We start from the raw sequence: 26,663 nt of genomic DNA, 5'->3' as shown, positions 1-26,663 counted from the left end.
CCTATCGGTTTTATCCCCATGACCCTTAACTCCTCCCTTAATTCCCCTACCATGCAACACCCATCCAACAGTGTTTTGAATATACACAATGAAGCTACCTCTACTGATTCCTTGGTCAGAGAATTCCATAGATTCACTGCTTTCTGGGAAAAGATGAGTTCCTCCTCATCTCTGACCTAAATCTACTCCCCCTAATCTTGAGACCATGTGCCTGAGTTCTAGTCTCACCCACAAGTGGAAACAACTTGCTTGCCTCTATCTTATCTATCCCTTTAATAATTTTATATGTTTTTGTATAAGATCCCCTCTCATTCTTCTAAATTCTAGCAAGTACAGCCCCAGGTGGCTCAACCTCTTCTCATAGGGTAACCCCCTCTTCTCCAGAATCAATCTGGTGAACCTCCTCTGCACTGCTTCCAAAGCCAGTAAATCCTTCCTCAGGTAAGTAAACCAGAACTGCACACATTATTCCAGGTGAGGCCTCACTATCACCTTGTACAATTGCAGCAGAACCTCCCTGCTCTTAAATTCAATCCCTCTAGCAATGAAAGCCATAATTCCATTTGCCTTCCTGATTTACCTGTTGCACCCGTAAATTAATGTTTTGCGATTTATGTACGGCACTTGCATTGGGTGGGTATGGAGCTACTATGCTCAGGTCAGGGATCAGGTGCCCAGGATGCAGGCTAGGGACAGTACTGGGTCCTGTGACTTCAGACCCTGCTCATGTAGAATAGAATCTCTACAGTGTGGAAAAAGGCCCCTCACCACAACAAGTCCACATTGGACATCCGAAGATTAACCCAGCCAGACCCATTCCCTGACCCTATTATTCTATATTCACCCCTGACCAATGCACCTAACCTACCCAACCCTCAATACTATGGGCAATTTAATGTGGCTGATTCACCTAACCTGCACACCCTTGGATTGTGGGAGGAAACCTGCACAGATGCAGGGAGAATGTGCAAACTCCACACAGACATTCCTGAAGAAGGGCTCATGTCCGAAACGTCGATTCTCCTGCTCCTTGAATACTGCCTGACCTGTTGCGCTTTTCCAGCAACACATTTTCAATCACTGATCACTTAGCACTTACCCTGAACACAGTGGTACTGTTTTTAAAAGCATAAAAAAATATCTAATTGGTGAGTGAAAGTAGACCTCTGACATACAGAGCCATACATTAACTATATATTTAACAATAATTTAGATGAGGGATCTAAATTCAATATCTCCAGATCTGTAGATGACACAAAATTGAGTGAAAGGGGTGGGTTCTGAAGAGGAAATGGAGATGTTTTTTCCAAGTAATTTTAATATATTAATTGGTTGAATATTCTATTCTCAAGTTTTAACATAGTATACATATTGGTGGTAAAGTTAATATAATACATAAAAAGCAACATATGTAACTTAATATTGTAACTAAACAATTAATGGAAAAACTCATTAAGTATGGCCATAAAGGGGATGAGACAGAGCTGAGTCTTTAGCAGTTTAACGAAACCACTGTGATTCAGGACAAACATACCTGTGGTAAGTGTCTGAAGTTTCAACAGCTTCAGTTCCAGAGTCTATGAGGCTTAACAACTGACCCTGTGATTCATCAGGGAAAGGGGAATGTTATCAAGATTCTTTGTACTGGGAGGCATTTATATCTCTTAGGATAATGTGTTCTGATACGGTCAATCGTCAGGGACAGGGGGTTGTAACTGCAAGTGAGATACTTAAGGGGTCCCAGGGTAGAAGAGTGTCAGCCTCGAAAATTATCCAGTAAGAGTGATGTTCTCAGCTTGTTTGGGTGAGAGCCAGGGCTATGGGAAGCATACTGAGGTACAGAAAGCCATTCAAATGGAGGAAACCAAAAGGAATGTTGTGTGGTAGGGGATAGGATAGTGACAGGGGCTGATACTGTTCTCTGCAGCAAAGAGTATGAGTCCAGTAGGCTGTGTTGTCTGCCCAATGGCAGGATTCAGAATATCTGCTCTGCCTTGGAGAAGAATTTGCAGTGGGAGGGGGAGAATCCAATTGTCCTGGTCTCTGTAGGAACCAATGACGTACATAGAACTAGGGAAGTTACCTGCCAAATGCAAATTGACATTGGGTAAACAAAATTAGAGCGATTAACATGCAAATGAAAAATTTATGAGGAAGTAAGCTCTGAGTTGTGGGGCACTAGCACCAATAATGCAGAAAGTAGGAGCTGTACCATTGGGTTGGTCTGCACCTAAACCGTACTGGGACTTGTGTTCTTGTGAACCACACAACTAGGGAAGTAGAGGGGTTTTAAATTAAATAGTGGGGGCAAGCGCCAAAATTTGGAAAATTGTGGTGCAGCAGAGGGTTGGGAAATTGAAGCAGAGGAAGGAGTTATGTAGGAAATAATAATGATAAGGGACAGGGAATGCAAGTCTAAGAGTAAATTAGTACATCAGCATTCAAAATAAAACAGATGAACTGACAGTACAAATTGAGTTAATAAGTCTGATCTAGTGGTCATTAATGAGGTGTAGCTGCTGGATGACTTAGACTGTGACCTGAATATTGAAGGGTACGTCACATTTAGGAAGGATAGGCACACAAGAAAGGATGGAGGAGTGGCTCCATTCATTAAAAATGATATCAGCCCTATAGAGAGGGATGACCTGAATTCAGGAAACCACAATATCGATTAGGCAGCCAAACACAACTCTCATAAATGATATCTTGCATTTCTCATTATTTATCTCTACTCAAATCATAACCACATGGTAGTAAAGGGTATCAAGAGAGAAATAATGGAATGAAAGCAAAATACCATTAATGCTAGAAACCTGAAACAAACATAGAAAATGTTGGTGATACTCAGCAGATTGGCAACTTCTTCGAAGAGATAAATAGAGTTAATATTTTGAGTCTGGTATGGCACTTCTTCATAACTGAAGAAAAGTCATGCCCACCAATGGAAATTTGTCAATATGGCCCAGCAATTATCATGGGGGATTTCAATCCAAATATAGATTGGAAAAATCAGATGGGAAAAAGTAGCATCAACGAGTAAGTCATTGGATGTTTTCGGGTACTTTCTTAGACCAGATTATTATGGCATCAACCACAGGGCATGTTAAAGTAGACCTGGTTTTGACCAGTGAGAGGATTAATTACTGACCTCAGAGTGAAAGCACCCCTGGTGGTACTGACCATAATCAGATTGAACTTTATGTACAGTTTATGGGAGAGGAGTGTGAGAGCAAAAAAACAGATCTAACAAAAGTGAAATGGTAATTTAGCTTAAATGGATAGATTAACAGAGTTGCAATAGCAAACATTTAAGGGGATATTCCAGAAAGTGAAGATTGGATACATTCCAACAAATAAGAAAAACTGTGCAGAATGGATGTACCGTTTGTAGTTAACTAAAAAAGTGAAAGATAGTATCAACATTAAAATAAAGACACATAATTTTGTGAAGATAAGTGGCAGTTTAAAAGATTGCAATGACTTGATATTTTACATAACTGCAACCAAGTTAATAAGGAGAGAAAAATAAGTGCAATAAAGAAAATTAGACAAAAATATAAAAACATATTGAAATGTTGCTACAGATATTTAAAAATAACTAACAAAGTTAAGTGTTTGTCTTCTGGAAAATAAAACTGAAATATTAGTAAAGGAAGATAAAGAGACGGCAGATTAATTTACAAATTATTTTGTGTCTGTCCTCACTTAAGAAAATAGATGTGGCATCCGAAAATAGCTGTAAATCAGGAAATGAAAGGGAAGGAGGAACTTAAAACAATTATAATTACATGGGAAGTAGTACTGAGTAAACTGTTGCAACTGTGAGTTGACAACTCGTCAGTTTTTGATGGATTTCATCCTAGGGCCTTAAAAGAAGTAACTAATGAGATAATTGATGCGTTGATTGTAATGTCTCAAACCACATTTATTTAATGGAGGTTCTTTCAGAATAGAACCTCCACCAATTGTAACTTATTTATGTATGACTGCTAGCACATTTCTCGTGGAATCTTGAACAGTAAAGCAGATAGCATCACTAAAATATACAAATATATGACTAAGAATAATGTTGGATCCTTCTTTGGAAACATTCATATCATAATGTGGCAAGTATTCATTGGCAAGCAAAGCTGACCAGTCACTGTGGCCTTAGTGGATGTTGTCAAGGTCTCCCTAACCATTTTTGGTGAACTTGCATGTGGATTTGGCAATAGCACTGACATCAAAGAACATGCATGCCTCTTAGTCGAGATGCAGAGCTTAATTAGAGTCATGGAGTCATAGATTAGATTAGATTAGATTACTTACAGTGTGGAAACAGGCCCTTCGGCCCAACAAGTCCACACCGACCCGCCGAAGCGCAACCCACCCACACCCCCACACCTACCCCTTACCTAACACCATGGGCAATTTAACATGGCCAATTCACCTGACCCGCACATCTTTGGACTGTGGGAGGAAACCGGAGCACCCGGAGGAAACCCACGCTGACACGGGGAGAAGGTGCAAACTCCACACAGTCTGTCACCTGAGTCGGGAATTGAACCCGGGTCTCAGCAGTGAGGCAGCAGTGCTAACCACTGTGCCACCGTGCCGCCCACGGATGTACAGCATGGAAACAGACCCTTCGATTTAACCTGTCCATGCTGACCAGATATCCCAACCCAATCTAGTCCCAACTGCCAGCACCCAGCCCATATCCCTCCAAATCCTTCCTATTCATATACCCATCCAAATGCCTTTTAAATGTTGCAATTGTACCAGCCTCCACCACTACCTCTGGCAGCTCATTCTGTACATGTACCACCCTCTGTGTGAAAAAGTTGCCCCTTAGATCTCTTTTATATCTTTCCCCTCTAACCTAAACCTATGTCCTCTCGTTCTGGACTCCATGACCCCAGGGAAACGACTTTGTCTATTTATCCTATCCATGCCCCTCATAATTTTGTAAACCTCTATAAGGTCACACCTCAGCCTCCGACGCTCCAGGGAAAACAGCCCCAGCATGTTCAGCCTCTCCCTATAGCTCAAATCCTCCAACCCTGGCAGCATCCTTGTAAATCTTTTCTGAACCCTTTCAAGTTTCACAACAACTTTCTGATAGGAAGGAGACCAGAATTGCATGCAATATTCCAACAGAGGCCTAACCAATGTCCTGTACAGCCGCAACATGACCTCCCAACTCCTGTACTCAATACTCTGACCAATAAAAGAAAGCATACTAAACGCCTTCTTCATTATCTTATCTACCTGCAACTCCACTTTCAAGGAGCTATGAACCTGCACTCCAAGGTCTCTTTGTTCAGCAACACTCCCTGGATCTTACTATTAAGTGTAAAATGCCCTCCTAATGTTTGCTTTCCCAAAATGCAGCACCTCACATTTATCTGAATTAAATTCCATCTGCTACTTCTCAGCCCATTGGCCCATCCTGTTGTAATCTGAGGTAACCCTCTTCGTTGTCCACTACATCTCAAATTTTGGTGTCATCTGCAAACTTACTAACTGTACCTCTTATGCTCGCATCCAAATCATTTATGTAAATGACAAAAAGTAGAGGACACAGCACTGATCCTTGTGGCACTCCACTGGTCACAGGCCTCCAGTTTGAAAAACTACTCTCTACCACCAACCTCTGTCCTCTATCTTTGAGCCAGTTCTGTATCCAAATGGCTAGTTCTCCCTGTATTCCATGAGATATAACCTTGCTAATCAGTCTCCCATGGGGAACCTTGTCGAATGCCTTACTGAAGTCCCTATACATCACACCTACCGCTCTGCCCTCATCAATCCTCTTTGTTACTTCCTCAAAAAGCTCAAACAAGTTTGTAAGACATGATTTCCCACACACAAAGTCATGTTGACTATCCCTATCAGTCCCTGCCTTTCCAAATACCTGTATTTCCTGTCCCTCAGGATTCCCTCCAACAACTTGCCCACCACCGATTTTAGGCTCACTGGTCTATAGTACCTTGGCCTGTCCTTACCACCCTTCTTAAACAGTGCACCACGTTAGCCATCCTCCAGTCATCCAGCACCTCACCTGTGACTGTCGATGATACAAATATCTCAGCAAGAGGCCCAGCAATCACTTCCCTAGCTTCCCACAGTGCTCAGATCAAGGCATCCAGCATTTCCTATTCTGCAATATGGACACTTTTCAAGATGTCACCATCTATTTCCCTGCATTCTATGTCTTCCATATGCTTTTCCACAGTAAATACTGATGCAAAATACTCGTTTAGTATTTCTCCCATTTCCTATGGTTCCACACAAAGTCCGCCTTGCTGATCTTTGAGGGGCCCGATTCTCTCCCTAGTTACCCTTTTGTCCTTAATGTACTTGTAAAAACAATTTGGATTCTCCTTAACTATATTTGCCAAAGCTATCTCATGTCCCCTTTTTGCTCTCCTGATTTCCCTCTTAAGTATACTCCTACTTCCTTTCTACTCTTCTAAGGATTCACTTGATCTATCCTGTCTATACCTTATATATGCTTCCTTCTTTTTCTTAATCAACCCCCCAATTTCTTTACCTATACCTACCAGCCTTTCCTTTCACCCTGACAGGAATATACTTTCTCTGGATTTTCGTTATCTCATTTCTGAAGGCTTCCCATTTTCCAGCCATCCCTTTACCTTTTGAACATCTGCCCCAATCAGCTTTCGAAAGTTCTTGCCTAATACCGTCAAAATTTACCTTACTCCAATTTAGACCCTCAACTTTTAGATCTGGTCAATCCTTTTCCATCACTGTTTTAAATAGAATTATGGTTGTTGGCCCCAAAGTGATCGCCCACTGATACCTCAGTCACCTGCCCTGCCTTATTTCCTAAGAGTACGTCAAGTTTTGCATCTTCTCTAGTAGATACATCCACATGCTGAATCAGAAAATTTTCTTGTATACACTTAACAAATTCCACTCCATCTAAACCTTTAACACTATGGCAGTCCCAGTTGATGTTGGGAAAGTTAAAATCCCCTACCATAACCACCCTATTATTCTTATAGATAGCTGAGATCTCCTTACAAGTTTGTTTCTCAATTTCTCTCTGACTATTAGGCGGTCTATAATATAATCCTAATAAGGTGGTCACCCCTTTCTTATTTCTCAGTTCCACCCAAGTAACTTCCCTGTATGTATTTCCGGGAACATCCTCCCTCAGCACAGCTGTAATGCTATCCCTTATCAAAAATGCCACTCGCCCTCCTCTCTTGCTTTTCTTTCTATCTTTCCTGTTGCATTCGTATCCTGGAACATTAAGCTGCCAGTCCTGTCCATCCCTGAGCCATGTTTCTGTAATTGCTATGATATCACAGTCCCATGTTCCTAACCATGTCCTGGGTTCATCTGCCTTCCCTGTTAGGCCCCTTGCATTGAAATAAATGCAGTTTAATTTATTAGTCCTGCCTTGTCCCTGCCTGCCCTCACTGACTCGCCTCTATTCTCAACTGTACCATCCTCAGATTGATCTCTTTCCTCTCTATCTCCCATCCTTCCACCTCCCCCCCCCCCCCCCACCTTACTAGTTTAAATCCTCCCGAGCAGATCGAGCAAATTTCCTTGCTGGTATATTAGTCCCCTTCCAATTTAGGTGCAATCAGTCCTTCTTGTACAGGTCAACTCTACCCCAAAAAAGATGCCAATGATCCAAAAATGTGAATCCTTCTCCCATACACCAGCTCCACAGCTGTGCATTCATCTGCTCTATCCTCCTATTCCTGCCCTCACTAGCTCATAGCACTGGGAATAATCCAGATATTCTTGTTTGATATAACACTATGTGCATTCTCCATGAAGCAAAGAGCTGTTACATTTTACAACAGCAAGGGTCAACAGTGTGCCAAATTCATTGCTACTAAAAGCATATTAGTGATAGTTTGGCTATCAGACGAATATTCAATACAACAGGCCTATTGTCTCAGTTTCTCTTGGTAACAGCATCTTTCCTTGTCCTATACTGTTTGATAGATCACTAACAGAAATGAACTTGCCTTACTTTATGGATTAATCACTCACCAGTTTTTAAGGCAAATATTAAGTCATCAAATTCCTGTGATTCTTCATCAGCCACCAGGTTGGTGTCAGCATAACCCCCTGGAGTGGCGTAGATACTGCCAATCTGTGGACTTTGCTTAAAGATACTGCTTGCTTGACTGCCAGGTCTCAAAGAGACACATTCCCAGTCAGCAGGAATCTAAAGAAAAAAAAACTCGAATAACTAGAAATGTCAGCACAAGAAAAGCATAATTTGTATGAAATTAACCATGAGACATAAAGCAACCAATGCCAGAGTTAGAATAGAATAACCCAGGACAAAATGAAGTATTGTTTCAATGCAAACAGCAAAACATAGATGCAAATATTATTTTCATGAAAATGGTATTCATTTTTTAATTCTCTCATGGGATTTGAGTTTCGCTGACTGGGCCAGCCTTAATTGACCATCCCTCGTTCCCTGCAGAAGATGGGGATGAGCTGCCTTCTTGAACTGCAGCAATCTATTTGCTTTCGTTGTCCCTCTAATGAGAGAGCAGCCATATGGTGTTGTATTTGACACCCACAATGCCAGGGAGGGAATTCCGGGATTCTGAAGGAATGGTGTTACTTTTCCAAGTCTGGCTTGGAGGGAAATACACAGGTGGTAGTGCTCCCTTGTGTCTGTTGCCCTTATCCTTCTAGATAGAAAAGATTGTGGCTTTCAAGGTGCTACCTAAGTATCTTTGGTGAATTTCTGCAGTGCATCCTGTATATAGTATAAACTGCTGTGACCAAGCATTGGTGGGGAAGTGACTGAATATCTCTGGATGGGGTGCCAATCAGTCTCTTTTTCCTGATGGTGTCAAGTTTCCCAAATATTATTGGAGCTGTACTCATTCAGGCTAATGGGGAATATGCATCACATTCTTAACTTGTGCTTTGTAGAAGCTGGACTGACTTTCGGGAGTCAGAAGTTGAAGTAATTGCTCGAGGACCCCTAGTCTCTGACCTGTTCTTCTAGCCATAGAGTTTATATGGTTAGTTCCATTTTTAGTCAATGCTAACTCCCAGGGTTATGCTATAGAATACAATGAATGGCATTCTCAATGTGAAAACAGGACTTTGTCTCCACAAGGACGTTTACCAACACTGTGGTGGACAGATATATCTATGACAAACAGATTGTTCAGGGTGAGGTCAAGAATGCTTTTCCCTCTTGTGGTTCCCGCACTGCCTACTAGGGTCTCAGTTTGGCAGTTGCCCTTTCGGACTCGCCCAGTTGAGTTAGCAATGCTGCTGTATATTGAAGTCCCTCACCAATTCTGTGCCCTTGCCACCCTCAGTGCACCTTCAAAATGGTGTTCAGCATGGAGGAGTATTGATTCAATAGTTAGGGGGTGCTGTAATTGGCAGGAGATTTCTTTGCTTATGAAATTTGACGAGGTCTAGAGTCAAACTTGAGGGCTTTCAGAGCAACTTCCTCCCAACTGTTTCCAATCTTTCTTGCTGTCCTCCTGGTGGGACAGGACATACCCAGGGATGGTTCTCTTTTGCCTGAGTATGACTGTGTCAGGTTGCTGCTTGACTATTCTACATGGAAGCTCTTCCCATGTTGGCACTCGCCCCCATTTGTGAGTAGGATTTGCAGGGTCCATTTGTCTTTGTCATTTCCAGTGTCTTGATCAATGTTAGGTGACCCCACTGCATTACGCACCCCCACTCTCACAGACACTCATAACTTCCCCCGCCGCCACAACACCCACATGCACATACACACATATAAGTTTGTGGGGTAAATTTGTATTTGCAGAATTCCGTTTTATTTTGCTCAAAGACTGCATGAGTCCATGTAACATTCTGTAAATCCTTTTTAAAGAAATAGAATCAGCCGGAACATTGGGGCACAGACATCCTCACACAGGGCACCTCACAGCCTCAATGCATTATCTGACCTGACATGACACTTTTGTTAAAGTTCACTTGAGAATGTAATTTTTTTAAAAAAGTTTTAGGATTTACCTGTGAAAGAACTGAAACTAACATGGTCATTCTAAAAGATGAGAGACTTAACAAACAATCCAGGTCTTTTCAATACATAATTTCACTTACATCACACTAGAAACTTTTGCTATAAATTCTGTGTCTTATGATCTTATCCTCGACAATCACCTGATGAAGAAGCAGCACTCCGAAAGCTAGTGCTTCCAAATAAACCTGCTGGAATGTAACCTGGTGTTGTGTGAGTTTAACCTAATGCCAGGTAGTTCATCCTGTTTCAGTTCTTCCTTTAACCTTGTTAGCTCTCTTAGCCACTATCTTTACATAACAAGAGAGCTTCTGCTCGATTCAGGTACTACTTATTCATGCCACTCCAACATCAATGTTACATCACTCTCACATGAGCTTCTGGTGCTAATGTCATGACTTTGTACACACTGCAAAATACCTACTGAGGTTTGTCTATATAACAGTGATTTCATTTCAAAATAATATATAGTATTTTGGTGATTTTTTTTTTAAAGTTGTGATCAGGCACTGTGTGAACAAATGCCCTTTAGCTATAAAGTGAGGTAAAAATTGTACAGAAAAGTATCCAAAATGCCAATGCAATTCAAATTTCACGTGCAAAAATGCAATCTTTGTACATACGTTTCTTTTAAATAAATATTGTGCAAACTAGGAAACATGCTGATCCCAACAATTAAAATCACAACAATTAAAATCACAACCACCAGAGTAGTAAGTTTGTCTGACTTTCTTTAGTTACCTTTTTCACATGACAACATGATAATATGGAAACACTTGCCAGCCATATTAAGTTTGAGAAACTCTGAAACTCATTAGACATAGCACTTTGTCTGATATGTGAAACTTTATTTCTTATTTGGAAGTGCATAACAGCAACAAATCAACTTCAAATAAAAAAGCTGATATAAACTCTCCATGTATGTTGTATTGGTGCACACAGATAATCACATAAATTACTTTTAATAACAAGATAGATAAATTATTTTAATACAAACTTGTAAAGTTGTGCTTTATAATCGACAGTTGGGAATATTTAGAATTTTAAAGGATTTACAGGAAATGGATACGTTTGTGGAGTTGTGGATAGATAGCACATGGAGACAGGATAAAAGTTATTCGGGGCAGAGACCTGGCTGTATTTCACATAAGTCATTAAAAATGACCACTGAGTTGAAACAGCTATTAATAAAACATACAGTATTCTACTCTTCATGAATAGTGGCGTGGTGTACAAGAGTATAGAGGTTATGGTAAAGTTACACTAGACACTGGTTAAATCTTATTCGGAGTAGTGTATACATTTTTTATTCACATGTGGAACATGGACATGACTTTTTGGCCAGCATTTATTGCCCAAACCTAGTTGCCCTTGAGAGGGTAGTGGTGAGTTGCCTTCTTGAACCACTGCAGTCCATGTCCTATAGGTAAACCCACAATGCCTTCAGGGAGGGAATTTCAGGACTTTGATCCAGTGACTGTGAAGGAACGGTAACATATTTCCAAGTCAGAATAGTGAGTGGCTTCATCTTTAGGTATGCCTCATGCTGCTCTTGGCATGCCCTCCTGCACTGTCCATTGAACCAGGGTTGATTACCTGGAGAAAATGAGGTCTGCAGATGCTGGAGTATCAGAGCTGAAAATGTGTTGCTGGAAAAGCGCAGCAGGTCAGGCAGCATCCAAGGAACAGGAAATTCGACGTTTCGGGCATAAGCCCTTCATCCTCATTCCTGATGAAGGGCTTATGCTCGAAACATCGAATTTCCTGTTCCTCAGATGCTGCCTGACCTGCTGCACTTTTCCAGCAACACATTTTCAGCCTTGATTACCTGGCCTGATAGTAATGGTTAAATGTGGGATATGCTGAACCATGAGATTGCAGATTGTGCTGGGGCACATTTCTGCTGCTGTTGATGACCCACAGTGTCTCATAAGTGCCTAGTTGCTAGATCTATTTGAAGTCTGTCCCATTTCCACACTGTAAGTAATCTAATCTAATCTTTAACAAGTCTGCCCCATTGTGCACACAATAACAGCACAGGATATTCTCAATGTAAAGACAGGACTTCATCTTCATCTTCACAAGGATTGTGTTTTGGGCACCACATTATAGAACAAATGTGATAGCATTTGAGTGAGTAGAGAACACATTTATGAGAATGATTTCAGGAATGAGACACTTGTTATGAGAAAAGACTGGAGACGTTGGGATTGTTTTCCCTGGAAAGGAGATGTCTAACAGTAAATATGGTAGAAGTTTCAGCATCAAGATGGATCCAGACAAAGTAGATTGGGAGAAAATGTCTGACTCACAAATGGATGAAGAACCAGAGAGCACAGTTTTGCCAAAGAAGTAAATGTGATGTAAGAAATAAAAAACCTTTCACATAGAAAGTTGTTAGGGAATGCATGTACTGCATGAAACAATGGTGGAGGCAGATTCAATTAAGGCATTAAGGAATTGGATAATTATTTAAGTAGAAACAATGTGCAGGGTTACTAGCATGATGTTAAAATGCACAGAGAACTGGCGTAGACATGATGGGTCAAATGGCCTTCTTCTACACTGCAACAATTCTGCAATTCTGGGATTTTATTCAACCATAATGGAAGCTATTTCATTAAATGTAATGGGCTATCGTTCTATAGGAAAAATTATATCTGAATCTTTTTAATTACATTATAATTTCCATCATTTGTACACTAGAAGCAAATAAATAAATTGATATTAGATACCCTACAGAGTGGAAACAGGCCCTTCAGCCCAACAAGTCCACACCAATCCTCCAAAGAGTAACCGACCCAGGCTCATTCCCCTCTGACTAGTGTACTATGGGCAATTCAGCATGACCAATTCACTTAACCAGCACGTCTTTGGACTGTGGGAGGAAACCCATTCAGACATGGGGAGAATGTGCAAACTCCTGACAATCGCCTGAGGCAGGAATCGAACGCAGGCCCCTAGTGCTGTGAGGCAGCAGTGCTAACCACTGAGCCATCATGCCATCCTACTGAGTCATCCTGCCACCCAACATATGTGTTCAAGAATTCAGGGGTGAATTTTTTTTTAAGTAGTGTGTTAACTCCAGCTGACAAGAGAGGGAAGTCAGGGCTGTTCCTTTGGCTCCCTACCCATTTCTGTCACTCTGTGATTGATGAGAATAAATTATGCAGTTGCAGCAGAGATGGGGGTGAACTTGAAATGTTACAATACATTATAAGGACATTGTAGACAAAAAAAAATAGAGTTATGCTGAGATAGTTTGCAAGATCAGAACAGCAAGGATGTGGTTTGATAATGCCTGTTTTGAAAGGAGGAAAGGTAAGAAGAAATTATTTACAACATCACGATTATGGGCGTGCACAGTGAGGACCATTTGGTTTATTGTGATCGCAATATTTTAAATTGTATATTTCTGGATAATGTTTGTGATATGTTGCAAGTTTTAATTAATTGTGTCACTTGCTTTGTTAGGGCAACATCAAGAAATCAGTAAACCACCTCCGAACACTACCTGGTTTAATCGTCAGACAGCGTCTGTACACAAATTATACATAATTATCCCATTTGGCCACTGTTGCTGGACTGGTAAACCCCTGTAGGCACTGACCTACCTTCATGGTGATCACCTAGACATTTGAATGCATTAGCTCTCTTTTCTCAAATTTGCCACATCATGCAGCCTAACCCACAAGACTGGAAGATTCCACTTTCAACAACAGCTATTGCTTTTCAAATATAACTTATTCTGTGAAATGATCTGAAAGCTTTAACTTATTTAGAAAGATGTTTTAGTGTAGTACAACTGTAATAGAGTACTTATTTCTATGTGGTTACTGTGACACCAAAATATATTTTCAAAACATGCAGTTGAAAATACAATGCCACAAGTAGATACCTGAGTGAGAACTGAAGTTAGCAACTGTAATTCTTTCATTCCATTTTTGCAACTTGGCTTAGAATCTATTCACTGCTTTTAGCTAGGTGTCGTGGTCAAGTGTCATAGAATCCATTCCTAGTCCTGGGATAAGAGAAAGTCCTGCCTCTGTCCTACTCAGTAGTACCTCAAAGTTTCTGTTCACAAAGTAGGGCATGTACCTCTGTCCCCCAGGCATAGCAGCTCCAGACTGACAGTGCATGGCTGGGTGCACAATAGGATTTTAAAGATGGCGCAGGTGCAAGCGCGCTGGTGAATTTAGGGATGTTTCGGAGTAGTGATTGTCTGAGAATGACTTGGTAAGGTGGGTCCTGAATTGGATCGGACAGACCACAAAAGACAGGGTAAAAAGTGAATTAGTTTGGCAATATGCAGTGAGAAAGCTACTAGGCAATGTGGCAGTACTCTCTCCAAAAATCTCGATGCAAAGTGACTTAGCCAAAAGAAAAACATACAGACCACTACCTTCATAAAATGAGACAGCTTCTGTTCAGTTCCAGATCTCATTGCTTAATCATGATACTTACCTTGATTGCTTGAAAACGAAACTGATATGAAATATTTCATCTAGTATTTGTGTAAATGATTCTACAAATAGAGTCATAGAGATGTACAGTATGGAAACAGACCCTTCGGTCCAATTCGTCCATGCCGAACAGATATCCCAATCCAACCTAATCCCACCTGCCAGCACATGACCCATATTCCTCCAAGCCCTTCCTATTCATATACCCATCCAAATGCTTTTTAAATGTTGCAATTGTACCAGCCTCCACCACTTCCTCTGGCAGCTCCTTCCATACCCATAACACCCTCTGTGTCAAAAAGTTGGTCTCTTTTATATTTTTCCCCTCTCACCTTAAATCTATGCCCTCTAGATCTGGACTCCCCCACCCCAGGGAAAAGACTTTGTCTATTTATCCTAGCCATGCCCCTCATAATTGTCTAAATCTCTATAAGGTCATCCCTCAGCCTCCGACGCTCCAGGGAAAACAGCCCCAGCGTGTTCAGCCTCTCCCTATAACTCAAATCCTCCAACCCTGGCAACATCCTTGTAAATCTTTTCTGAACCCTTTCAAGTTTCACAACATCTTTCCTATAGGAAGGAGACCAGAATTGCACGCAATATTCCAACAGTGGCCTAACCAATGTCCTGTACAGCTGCAACATGACCTCCCAACTCCTGTACTCAATACTTTGACCAATAAACGAGCACCTTCTTCACTATCCTATCTACCTGCAACTCCACTTTCAAGGAGCTATGAACCTGCACTTCAAGTTCTCCTTGTTCAACAACACTCCCAAGGACCTTACCATTAAGTGTATACGTCTTGCTAAGATTTGCTTTCCCAAAATGCAGCACCTCGCATTTATCTGAATTAAACTCCATCTGCCACTTCTCACCCCTTTGGCCATCTGGTCAAGATCTTATTGTATTCTGAGGTAATCCTCTGCGCTGTCCACTACACCTCTGATTTTGGTGTCATCTGCAAACTTACTAACTGTACCTCTTATGCTCGCATCCAAATCATTTATGTAAATGACAAAAAGTAGAGGACCCAGCACCGATCCTTGTGGCACTCCACTGGTCACAGGCCTCCAGTCTGAAAAACAACCCTCCACCACCACCCTCTGTCTTTTGCCTTTGAACCAGTATTGTATCCAAATGGACAATTCTCCCTTTATTCCAGGAGATATAACCATGCTAATCACTATCCCGTGGGGAAACTTGTCGAACGCCTTATTGAAGTCCCTATAGATCACATCTACCATTCTGCCCTCATCAATCCTCTTTGTTACTTCCTCAAAAAACTCAAATCAAGTTTGTGAGACATGATTTCCCACACATAAAGCCATGTTGACTATCCCGAATCAGTCCTTGCCTTTCCAAATATATGAACATCCTGTCCCTCAGGATTCCCTCCAACAACATGCCCAACACTGACGTCAGACTCATTGGTCTATAGTTCCTTGGCTTGTCCTTATCACTCTTCTTAAACAGTGGCACCACGTTTGCCAACCTCCAGTCTTCTGGCCACTCACCTGTGACTATCGATGATACAAATATATCAGTAAGAGGCCCAGTAATCACTTCTCTAGCTTCCCACAGAGTTCTAAGGTACACCTGATCAGGTTCTGGGGATTTATCCACCTTTATGCTTTTCAAGACATCCTGCACTTCCTCCTCTGTAATCTGGACATTTTGCAAGGTGTCACCATCTATTTCACTACTTTCTCTATCTTCCATATCCTTTTCCACAGTAAATACTGATGCAAAATACTCGTTTAGTATCTCCCCCATTTTCTGCAGCTCCACACAAAGGCTGCCTTGCTGATCTTTGAAGGGCCCTATTCTCTTTCTAGTTACCCTTTTGTCCTTAATATATTTGTAAAAACCCTTTGGATTCTGCTTAATTCTATTTTCAAAGCTATCTCATGTCCCCTTTTTGTCCTCCTCATTTCCCTCTTAAGTATACTCCTACTTCTTTTATACTCTTCTGAGGATTCACTCGATCTATCCTGTCTATACCTTTTTTCTTAAACAAATCCTCAATTTCTTTAGACATCCAGCATTCCCTATACCTACCAGCCTTTACTTTGACCCTGACAGGAATATGCTTTGCAAGGTTTGTGAAGGGTTAAAGCACAGGTTGAGGATTAGAGTGTAGGTTTGCTCGCTGAGCTGTAGGTTTGGCTGTAATCCATCTTGTGTTACCCAATGTACAACACACCTCCAAAGCTTTTAATCTTAAAAGACAAATTATTTACTCTCCCAAGTGTTTCATTAGAATAAAATTTAATGTAAATTTGCTTAATCTTCCCCTGGGAATTGGGTCGAATCTGCAATAGTTCCTCAACTCTCTAGCTTCTGTCCTGAAGATGTGCAACTATCACAATTATCACTGAACACCACATGCATTTGTTTCTTAGTTTTAATGGACTGACTTGTAAGAAAGGTTGAAAGTGGATTATCTCATTATCATAATTCTTACATATCCAGTAATGATGAATGTCTGAGACATGTAGTGGAACTTGTGCATTGAGGTTTTGTTTTGAAGAGCAAGCAATACGTAGCTGATTCACAGTAATTGGGAAATTCGGGAGCCCTGAAGGATTTAATGGAAGCTCAATGTAAAAAGAAATTGCCCAAATTTTGTAGTTAAAAATAACATTAAAATATCTACTCACTGTTGTTAAAGAGTAAATCAGACAGCAACTTTCAGTAACCATGTATGCACAGTTAACCATTCAAATCAGGAAGTTACTCTCCAAGTTTCATAGAAACAAAGAACATAGCAACAGAAGTATGTCATTGGCCCCTTCAAGCCTGCGCTACCATTCAATATGATCCTGGTTGATCATTGAGCTCAATACCCTGAACCCCACCCCATTATCCCTTGATCACTTTTGTCTCAAGGGTTCTATTTAGCTCCTTTTTTGAAAAATAATGTTTGGCCCTCAACCGCTTCCAGTGGCAAATATTTCCAGAGCTTCACGACTCTGTAGTGAAGAAATTTCTCTTCATCTCAGTCCTAAAAGGTTTACCCCTTATCCTTAAACTGACTCTGGACTCTCCCCACTATTGGGAGCATCCGTCCTGCATCCAACCTATCTAGACCTGTTACTGCTTTATAGGTTTCTATGACATCCCCTACACCCCATTCTTCTAACTGCAGTGAATACAATCCAAGTCAACTCATACTTCAGTCCTGCCATTCCAGGCATCAAATTGGTGATTATTGTTCCCTGGTCTTCCAAAAGCTGTGCTGCACAGGTATCTTGGCAAGAGAGTCAGCATTATTTCTAACGTTTTTGCATGTAATGATTCAAAACTCATCAGAAAAAGGTTGAGTTGTCCATTAGTTTAAGCTTTTTTTTTAATGGTCTGGTAAGTCTTGAAACTGCCAAACAACAACCCTAACACTTTAATAGTTACAATTATAAAGGATTTTTAAGAATCATTTTCAGAATATCATAAACTTTCAGAAACTTCAGCCACAATAGATAGATGATTTAACAGTAAATTTCTGATTTCAAACTTTCACAGATTCAAATAAACTTTGCACTTGCTCTAATTCATGGTCTATATTCATGCTGCCCACCTATTGCTAAGCTGTTACTGCAATAATGGTAAAGTGAGGCACATAATAATTCCTTAATCTCACATGGATTTACTCCATAATTTGCTGCAGTACCCAAATTTAATGGCTTCTTCTGTCAATATGTCACAAAATGCATTTACATCTTGGCACAGTAAGGCAACAGCTCCTGAAGTTTTTCTGTGCATACAACTGGTGGCTTAAGAACATTGCAGCATAAAGAGGCAATGTGCCAAATTGAACTGAGGTCCTTCTCATTAATACAGCACTGAAGTCTACTAAGTATAGGAATCAGTTTCCAGCTCTGAATTATTCCATTTTTTTCAATAAACTCTTTCAATAAAGTTAATTTCCTCACTCATTCAAACACCATACATTTAAATAGTTCTGTTTATGGCTTTTTTTATGCAGCTCAGCCTCCTGTTTGCACTGGGCACTGTGCAACAAAGAAAATGCGATCTAATCAACATTTAGTGTTCCCAACCATTGTAGTCTCCCTTCAGAATTAGTACCTTGCACATAATGGCTGCAACAGACTATTTACTATAAATTAGCTCTAAGTAATTGGTGAATATTATTTGTCCATCCAATCAGCAGTATTCTAGATGCTAGATAGAAGAATAGTGTAATCAGATCTTTATTGGTTTGAAGGAAACTAGTTAAGCAGAATCTTATTTATGCTGTAATTGAGATTTGTATCTATATATGCTTACCCTGTGAGAATGACGGGTGTTCTTAATTATATTTCTGATTCAATGGAAAATCCCCAATTGTATTTCAACTGAATTTCAAAGCATGATTTATTATTGACTGCTGCCTTCAAATTGAATGGGGGAGAGGGGCCAGCTAGAGGTTATTGTCTACATTGGAAACAACGACATAGGAAGGGAAAAGGTCAAGAGTCTGAAGGGAGATTACAGAGAGTTAGACAGGAATTTAAAAAGTATGTCCTCGAGGGTAGTAATATCTGGATTATTCCCAGTGCTACAAGCTAGTGAGGGAAGGAATAGGAGGATAGAGCAGATGAATACATGGCTGATGAGCTGGTGTATGGGAGAAGGATTCACATTTTTGGATCATTGGAATCTCTTTTGCGGTAGAAGTAACCTGTACAAGAAGGATGGATTGCACCTAAAGTGGAAGGAGACTAATATACTGGGGGCAGGGTGGGGTGGGGCGTGGCAGGGAGATAGTGAGGAAATAGATCAATCTGAGACAGGTACAGTTGAGAATAGAAGTGAGTCAAACACTCAGGGCAGGCAGGGACAAGGTAGGACTAATAAATTAAACTGCATTTATTTCAATGCAAGGGGCCTAACAGGGAAGGCAGATAAATTCAGGGCATGGTTAGGAACATGGGACTGGGATATCAAAACAATTACAGAAACATGGCTCAGGGATGGGCATAACTGGCAGCTTAATGTTCCAGGGTACAAATACTACAGAAAGGATAGAAAGGGAGGCAAGAGAGGAGGGCAAGTGGCATTTTTGATAAGGGATAGCATTACAGCTGTGCTGAGGGAGGATATTCCTGGAAATACATCCAGGGATGTTATTTGGGTGGATCTGAGAAATAAGAAAGGGACAATCACCTTATTGGGATTGTATTATAGACTCCTTAATGGTCAGAGAGAAATTGAGAAACAAACTTATAAGGAGATCTCAGCTATCTGTAAGAATAATAGGGTAATTATGGTAGGGGATTTATTTTCCAAACATCGACTGGGACTGCCATAGCGTGAAGGGTTAAGATGGAGAAGAATTTGTTAAGTGTATATAAGAAAATTTCTGATTCAGTATGTGGAGGCCACTACTGATGATGTTACTTAGCCAGGTAATGAAACGTCTGGATATCAAACCTACAGCTCAGCGAGCAAATCTACACCCTAAAGGAATATACTTTCTCTGGATTCTCGTTATCCCATTTCTGAAGGCTTCCCATTTTCCAGCCGTCCCTTTACCTGCGAACATCTGCCCCCTATCAGCTTTCAAACGTTCTTTCTTAATACTGTCAAAATTAGCCTTTCTCCAATTTAGAACTTCAGCTTTTAGATCTGATGTATCCTTTTCCATCACTATTTTAAATCTAATACATTATGGTCGCTGGACCCAAAGTGCTCTGCCATTGACACCTCAGTCACATGCCCTGCATTACTTCCCAAGACTAGGTCAAGCTTTGCACCTTCTCTAGTAGGTACATCCACATACTGAATCAGAGATATAATTAAGAACACCCGTCATTCTCACAGGGTAATCATATATAGATGCAAATCTAAATTACAGCATAAATAAGATTCTGCTTAACTAGTTTCCTTCAAACCAATAAAGATCTGATTACACTATTCTTCTATCTAGCATCTAGAATACTGCTGATTGGATGGACAAATAATAGTCATCAATTACTTAGAGCTAATTTATAGTAAATAGTCTGTTGCAGCCATTATGTGCAAGGTACTAATTCTGAAGGGAGACTACAATGGTTGGGAACACTAAATGTTGATTAGATCGCATTTTCTTTGTTGCACAGTGCCCAGTGCAAACAGGAGGCTGAGCTGCATAAAAGAGCCATAAACAGAACTATTTAAATGTATGGTGTTTGAATGAGTGAGGAAATTAACTTTATTGAAAGAGTTTATTGAAAAAAAATGGAATATTTCAGAGCTGGAAACTGATTCCTATACTTAGTAGACTTCAGTGCTGTATTAATGAGAAAGACCTCAGTTCAATTTGGCACATTGCCTCTTTATGCTGCAATGTTCTTAAGCCACCAGTTGTATGCACAGAAAAACTTTAGGAGCTGTTGCCTTACTGTGCCAAGATGTAAATGCATTTTGTGACATATTGACAGAAGCAGCCATTAAATTTGGGTACTGCAGCAAATTATGGAGTAAATCCATGTGAGATTAAGGAATTATTATGTGCCTCACTTTACCATCATTGCAGTAACAGCTTAGCAATAGGTGGGCAGCATGAATATAGACCATGAATTAGAGCAAGTGCAAAGTTTATTTGAATCTGTGAAAGTTTGAAATCAGAAATTTACTGTTAAATCATCTATCTGTTGTGGCTGAAGTTTCTGAAAGTTTATGATATTCTGAAAATGATTCTTAGAAATCCTTTACAATTGTAACTATTAAAGTGTTAGGGTTGTTGTTTGGCAGTTTCAAGACTTATCAGACCATTAAAAAAAACACTTAAACTAATGGACAACTCAACCTTTTTCTGATGAGTTTTGAAGCTAGCTACTATTACGTGCAAAAACATTAGAAATAATGCTGACTCTCTTGCCAAGATACCTGTGCAGCACAGCTTTTGGAAGACCAGGGAACAATAATCACCAAATTGATGCCTGGAATGGCAGGACTGAAGTATGAGTTGACTTGGATTGTATTCACTGCAGTTAGAAGAATGGGGTGTAGGGGATGTCATAGAAACCTATAAAGCAGTAACAGGTCTAGATAGGTTGGATGCAGGACGGATGCTCCCAATAGTGGGGAGAGTCCAGAGCCAGTTTAAGGATAAGGGGTAAACCTTTTAGGACTGAGATGAAGAGAAATTTCTTCACCACAGAGTAGTGAAGCTCTGGAAATATTTGCCACCGGAAGCGGTTGAGGCCAAAACATTATTTTTCAAAAAGGAGCTAAATAGAACCCTTGAGACAAAAGTGATCAAGGGATAATGGGGTGGGGTTCAGGGTATTGAGCTCAATGATCAACCAGGATCATATTGAATGGTAGCGCAGGCTTGAAGGGGCCAATGACATACTTCTGCTGCTATGTTCTTTGTTTCTATGAAACTTGGAGAGTAACTTCCTGATTTGAATGGTTAACTGTGCATACATGGTTACTGAAAGTTGCTGTCTGATTTACTCTTTAATAACAGTGAGTAGATATTTTACTGTTATTTTTAACTTCAAAATTTGGGCAATTTCTTTTTACATTGAGCTTTCATTAAATCCTTCAGGGCTCCCGAATTTCCCAATTACTGTGAATCAGCTACGTATTGCTTGCTCTTCAAAACAAAACCTCAATGCACAAGTTCCACTACATGTCTCAGACATTCATCATTACTGGATATGTAAGAATTATGATAATGAGATAATCCACTTTCAACTTTTCTTACAAGTCAGTCCATTAAAACTAAGAAACAAATGCATGTGGTGTTCAGTGATAATTGTGATAGTTGCACATCTTCAGGACAGAAGCTAGAGAGTTGAGGAGCTATTGCAGATTCGACCCAATTCCCAGGGGAAGATTAAGCAAATTTACATTAAATTCTATTCTAATGAAACAATTGGGAGAGTAAATAATTTGTCTTTTAAGACTAAAAGCTTTGGAGGTGTGTTGTACATTGGGTAACACAAGATGGATTACAGCCAAAGGTAACAGATTTGACCTGGATCTGGACAACATAACTTCAATGAATTGCATTGTGATATCAAAGAACAACAGGGGCTCTACTTTAATGCTATACAAGTCGCTGGGTTAAAATCAAGCTTCAGGCATCCACTTTTATTGAATATCTGCAAAGTATCAATTTTAGTGAGTTTCATGGAGAGAACCCCAATGAGTTTTCTCTTTGTATCTTCCCAATCTCACCTCATTACCTGGCAGCTGCTCTATGTGTGACTCCAGACTCAGCAATGTGGTTGACCCCTAACTGCCTTCTGCCAAATGCTGGTCCAGGCAGCAATTCCCTCATCCCATGAATGCATTTTAAAAAAACAGGGGTACAATTATATAATGATGAGATATTAATGCATGCTAGCAATATCAATGTTGCTCATGAGCAAGAATCCAGTCTTGCTAGTCAACAATTGATTGGAAAATGGGACTTATATCTCTTCACAATTGCTAATTTGTTGTGATTCGCCCAGCATTTTTGTCAATGCCCAGATCATTCAGCAGCCAGGAAACTTCAGCCCCAGTATTCCAATCTGCTCAACGGAAATCACAGTTTAGTTACATAAGGTTAATTGTTTCCATTTTTATAGAGCAGCATCCATAAGCATTCATAAGTAGGAGAATCAGTTATCGTTTCAAAGTTACATTTACAAATTTTATTTGCAGAACACATTCTCTAATTATTTTAGTAATGTCTTTGTGAGTAACGTACTGCTCCAGTATAGCACAGTCAGTTTAGCACAGTTGGTTGGATGCCAACAGTGTTGGAGTTCAATTCCTGCACTGGCTGAGCTTACCATAAAGGATTCTCCTTTCAAGCTCTCCTCACAATGAAGTGTGGTGATCCTCAGGTTAAAACAGCACCAGACATCTCTCTCTAATGAGGCAGCAGCCCTACAGTCTGGTAAGACAAGGGCAACATTACCCCACCATACCTTACTCCAGTATAGTGTGTAGTAGCAGGAAGAATGGCAAAGCAAGATTACATGTTTTTAAACTATAATAAATATGCAGACATCAACAACACTTGTGTACAAATTTGGAAAAATATATTAATCTTCTTCACCCATGTCACCAAAGTGCCCTCAAATACATTTTCTTCTTTCAGTCCCTCCCATAACATCTAAGTGCACTTCCTAATCCTGCAGCTAGTTCTGTCACTGCTGCTCTACCCTGTCCAATTGTATGAAATCCCTGATTGCCAAAGTCACAGGGTCATCTCCTGCCTGGACTTGGAAATCTTTCGATGACCAGTAGTCTGGACTGTTTCATCCTTGTCCATCTGCAGAGCTGTTGCAGTGAGTGACTCACTGGATTGTGCTCCCTCACTATCTATCTTGAGAAGTGTCAGTATCCAGCTACTGGGGTGTACATTCCTGATAAAGAGCTTATGCTTGAAATGTCGACTCTCCTGCTCCTCAGATGCTGCCTAACTGGCTGTGCTTTTCCAGAATCTCACCTTTTGACTCCGGGGTGCACAAGATGCAGCCTTGCTGACAGTTTCTCTGCGGCCTCTGAACTCTTCTCCTCAGAGGTCCAGGTTGGTGCCCTGCGGCAGCCCACAATTGTGGAAACAAATGTGCAAGATAAAAGAGAGAGAGAGAGATGGCATTGCAGCCAGTGGTTTGGAGTGGCCTGCTATGATTGAGAGTCATGATGTGGAGGTGCCGGTGTTGGATTAGGGTAAACAAAGTTAAAAATTACACAACACCAGGTTATAGTCCAATAGGTTCATTTGAAAGTACTAACTTTCAGAGCGCTGCACCTTCATCAGGTACCTCGTAGGACAGGATCACAAGGCACACAAATTATATGAAAAATTACAGTGTCACACAATTAAAACAATAGTTTTGATAAACTTAGATTGCTGTTAAGTCTTTCATGTTTTAGAATGGGTTGAAGGTTTTGGTTCATTAATATGCAAATCCCAGAATGTCTTTTAAGTCACATTCTCAAGATAACTGAAGGTTTTATAAAAAAAGGTAACATTTCAGCTCAATGTCTTAAAGGTGTGAGGTTAGAGTCTGTCTATATCCCAATCCTGAGTCAGACTGGTTCAAAGCAAATTGGTTGAGCAGAGGCTGATAGCCAAGTTCGGTACCCATGAGAATGGCCTCAACCGGGACCTTGGGTTCATGTCACACTACAGATGACCCCACTACACTATACAGAGCTGAAAATGTGTTGCTGGAAAAGCACAGCAGGTTAGGCAGCATCCAAGGAACAGGAGATTCGACGTTTCGAGCATAAACCCTTCTTCAGGCTTCTGCCCAAAACGTTGAATCTCCTGTTCCTTGGATGCTGCCTGACCTGCTGCGCTTTTCCAGCAACACATTTTCAGCTCTGATCTCCAGCATCTGCAGTCCTCACTTTTTCCACTACACTATACACTCTCACACACAAGCACACACACTCACACACAAGCATACACACTCTTACATACTCACACACTCACACAGACCCTCTCTCAGACACATGCACACAAACATCCTCCCATACTCTCACCCACACATATACCCTCGCACAGACTCATACTCTGTCACACTCATAAACACACACTCATTCTCTCATATGCACACATGCGCGCGCACGCTCACACACACACACATAAAAGTCTATGTGATGAATTTGCATTTGCAGATACATTTTATTTTTGCTCAAAAAGCACAGAACCTGCAGACAGTCAATGCACATAACATCTTATAAATTCCTACTTTGGAAACAGAACCAGTCTGATTCAAGACTGAGATATCATTTTAACTGCGTGACACTGTGATCTTTTGCTGTAAAGTCTGTGTCTTCTGAGCCTGACCCACTTGTTATCTGATGAAGGAGCTGAAAAAAAACGGTGAATATTGGGGAAAAGAAGAAGAAAAGAAACAAATGGACAAAGGGGACAAACCCAGGCATAGGAGCCCAGACACTGCCTAAATCATACTCTGCCCACCTGCTTCTTACACCACCCATGCCCTGATGGACTGAGAAGGCAGCACAGACATCAGACAGGGTTAGGGGTGTGGAAGGCTGAATGGTACAGCAAGCATCTTGGTGGGATATGGATGCAAAGGCAGAGATAGAAGTGCATGAAAGAGAAGTATTATGCTTACTTACCCTGATGGAGCATAGAAAGTCATTGACCTTCTTTCTACATTACAGGGCATTCATCCACTCTCAGATAGCTCTGAACTGGGTGGTAACCCCAGACCACACTGGGTGGCTCTGGTAGTGCAGCCTACCTCTGCTGATTCTGCAGAATGGGAACTGTTCTCATTTGCACCACCCTATCCACCAGAACTCTAAATCCCTGAAGGAGAATTGTGGTATCATCTTCCCCTTCTATGATATCTTCTGCTTCAACATGGCAGCTTCAGAAATCCAAAGCTTACGCAGGATCACTACAGCATTTTAAAGAATGTACAGATGCAGGAGATTCCAGTGTTTCAGTACATTTCTGATGATGATGAGTTGTTTTGGGTGGTAAGATGGGGTAGAATTTGGCTGTGAAAAATGTCATGGAGAGTGAATAGTGGGTAATTAATGCAGCAAGTTTGGGAATGGAGCAGCATCCTGGCTGCTAAAACACAGGTAGATTACTAACTTGGCCAAACAGCAAGGAATGCTGGGTATGCTGGTCAAGTAGAACACTGAAATTACAAAACCCACACACCGGGCACAGTGCAAACACAGCAGCCATGCATTAATGACATTAGCAAAATGTAAAAGGCAACAGTCATCCTGGAACACACCCCAACAACTTATGCACTCAACAAAGGAGGGCCGAAAGTTCCTGTTACACAAAGAAACAAATAGTAGCATATCATTTAAATTATTAAGAATGTGATACACTTTTAAGTGTGTCATCCTGATTAACCAGAACAATTATAAATTCTAGGAAACCATTCAAAAAGGTGTAGAAACAGGGTTCGCCTACAGCCCTCTCTCCTGAATCTTCTGGAGGCCTTCTGATGAGATCAGCATGACCAGAGGCAGAGAGCAGCTGACCATCCAGAGGAAGGGAGAGAGAGGAAGAGAGATAGCAACTTTGCAGACCAGAGGCAGAACCGAGAGACAGCAATTGTGTAAAATTACAAGAGACCAGGAAGCTGTGTAAGTTTAAGGGACCAAATAGGATTAGAGATATTGTTCTTGTAATCTTTTTCCTAATAAAGTTGGGACTGTTTTGCGTTGGTTACTGACTTATGTTCATATTGATT

The 26,663-nt window shown here is 40.7% G+C and overlaps 1 protein-coding gene across 1 annotated transcript in view; it reads right to left on the bottom strand.

Annotated features, from left to right (window-relative positions):
• adgrv1 (adhesion G protein-coupled receptor V1) overlaps positions 1-26,663 on the bottom strand; it is a 566,067-nt gene that overhangs the window by 5,487 nt on the left and 533,917 nt on the right. Inside the window, 1 exon segment of the mRNA XM_060841343.1 lies at positions 8,023-8,200. Within this exon segment, the coding sequence (XP_060697326.1) occupies positions 8,023-8,200 (178 nt within the window).

The sequence above is a fragment of the Hemiscyllium ocellatum genome, chromosome 2, assembly GCF_020745735.1.
Source record: "Hemiscyllium ocellatum isolate sHemOce1 chromosome 2, sHemOce1.pat.X.cur, whole genome shotgun sequence".
Lineage (NCBI taxonomy): Eukaryota > Metazoa > Chordata > Chondrichthyes > Orectolobiformes > Hemiscylliidae > Hemiscyllium > Hemiscyllium ocellatum.
This window is presented reverse-complemented; position numbering and strand designations above follow the sequence as displayed.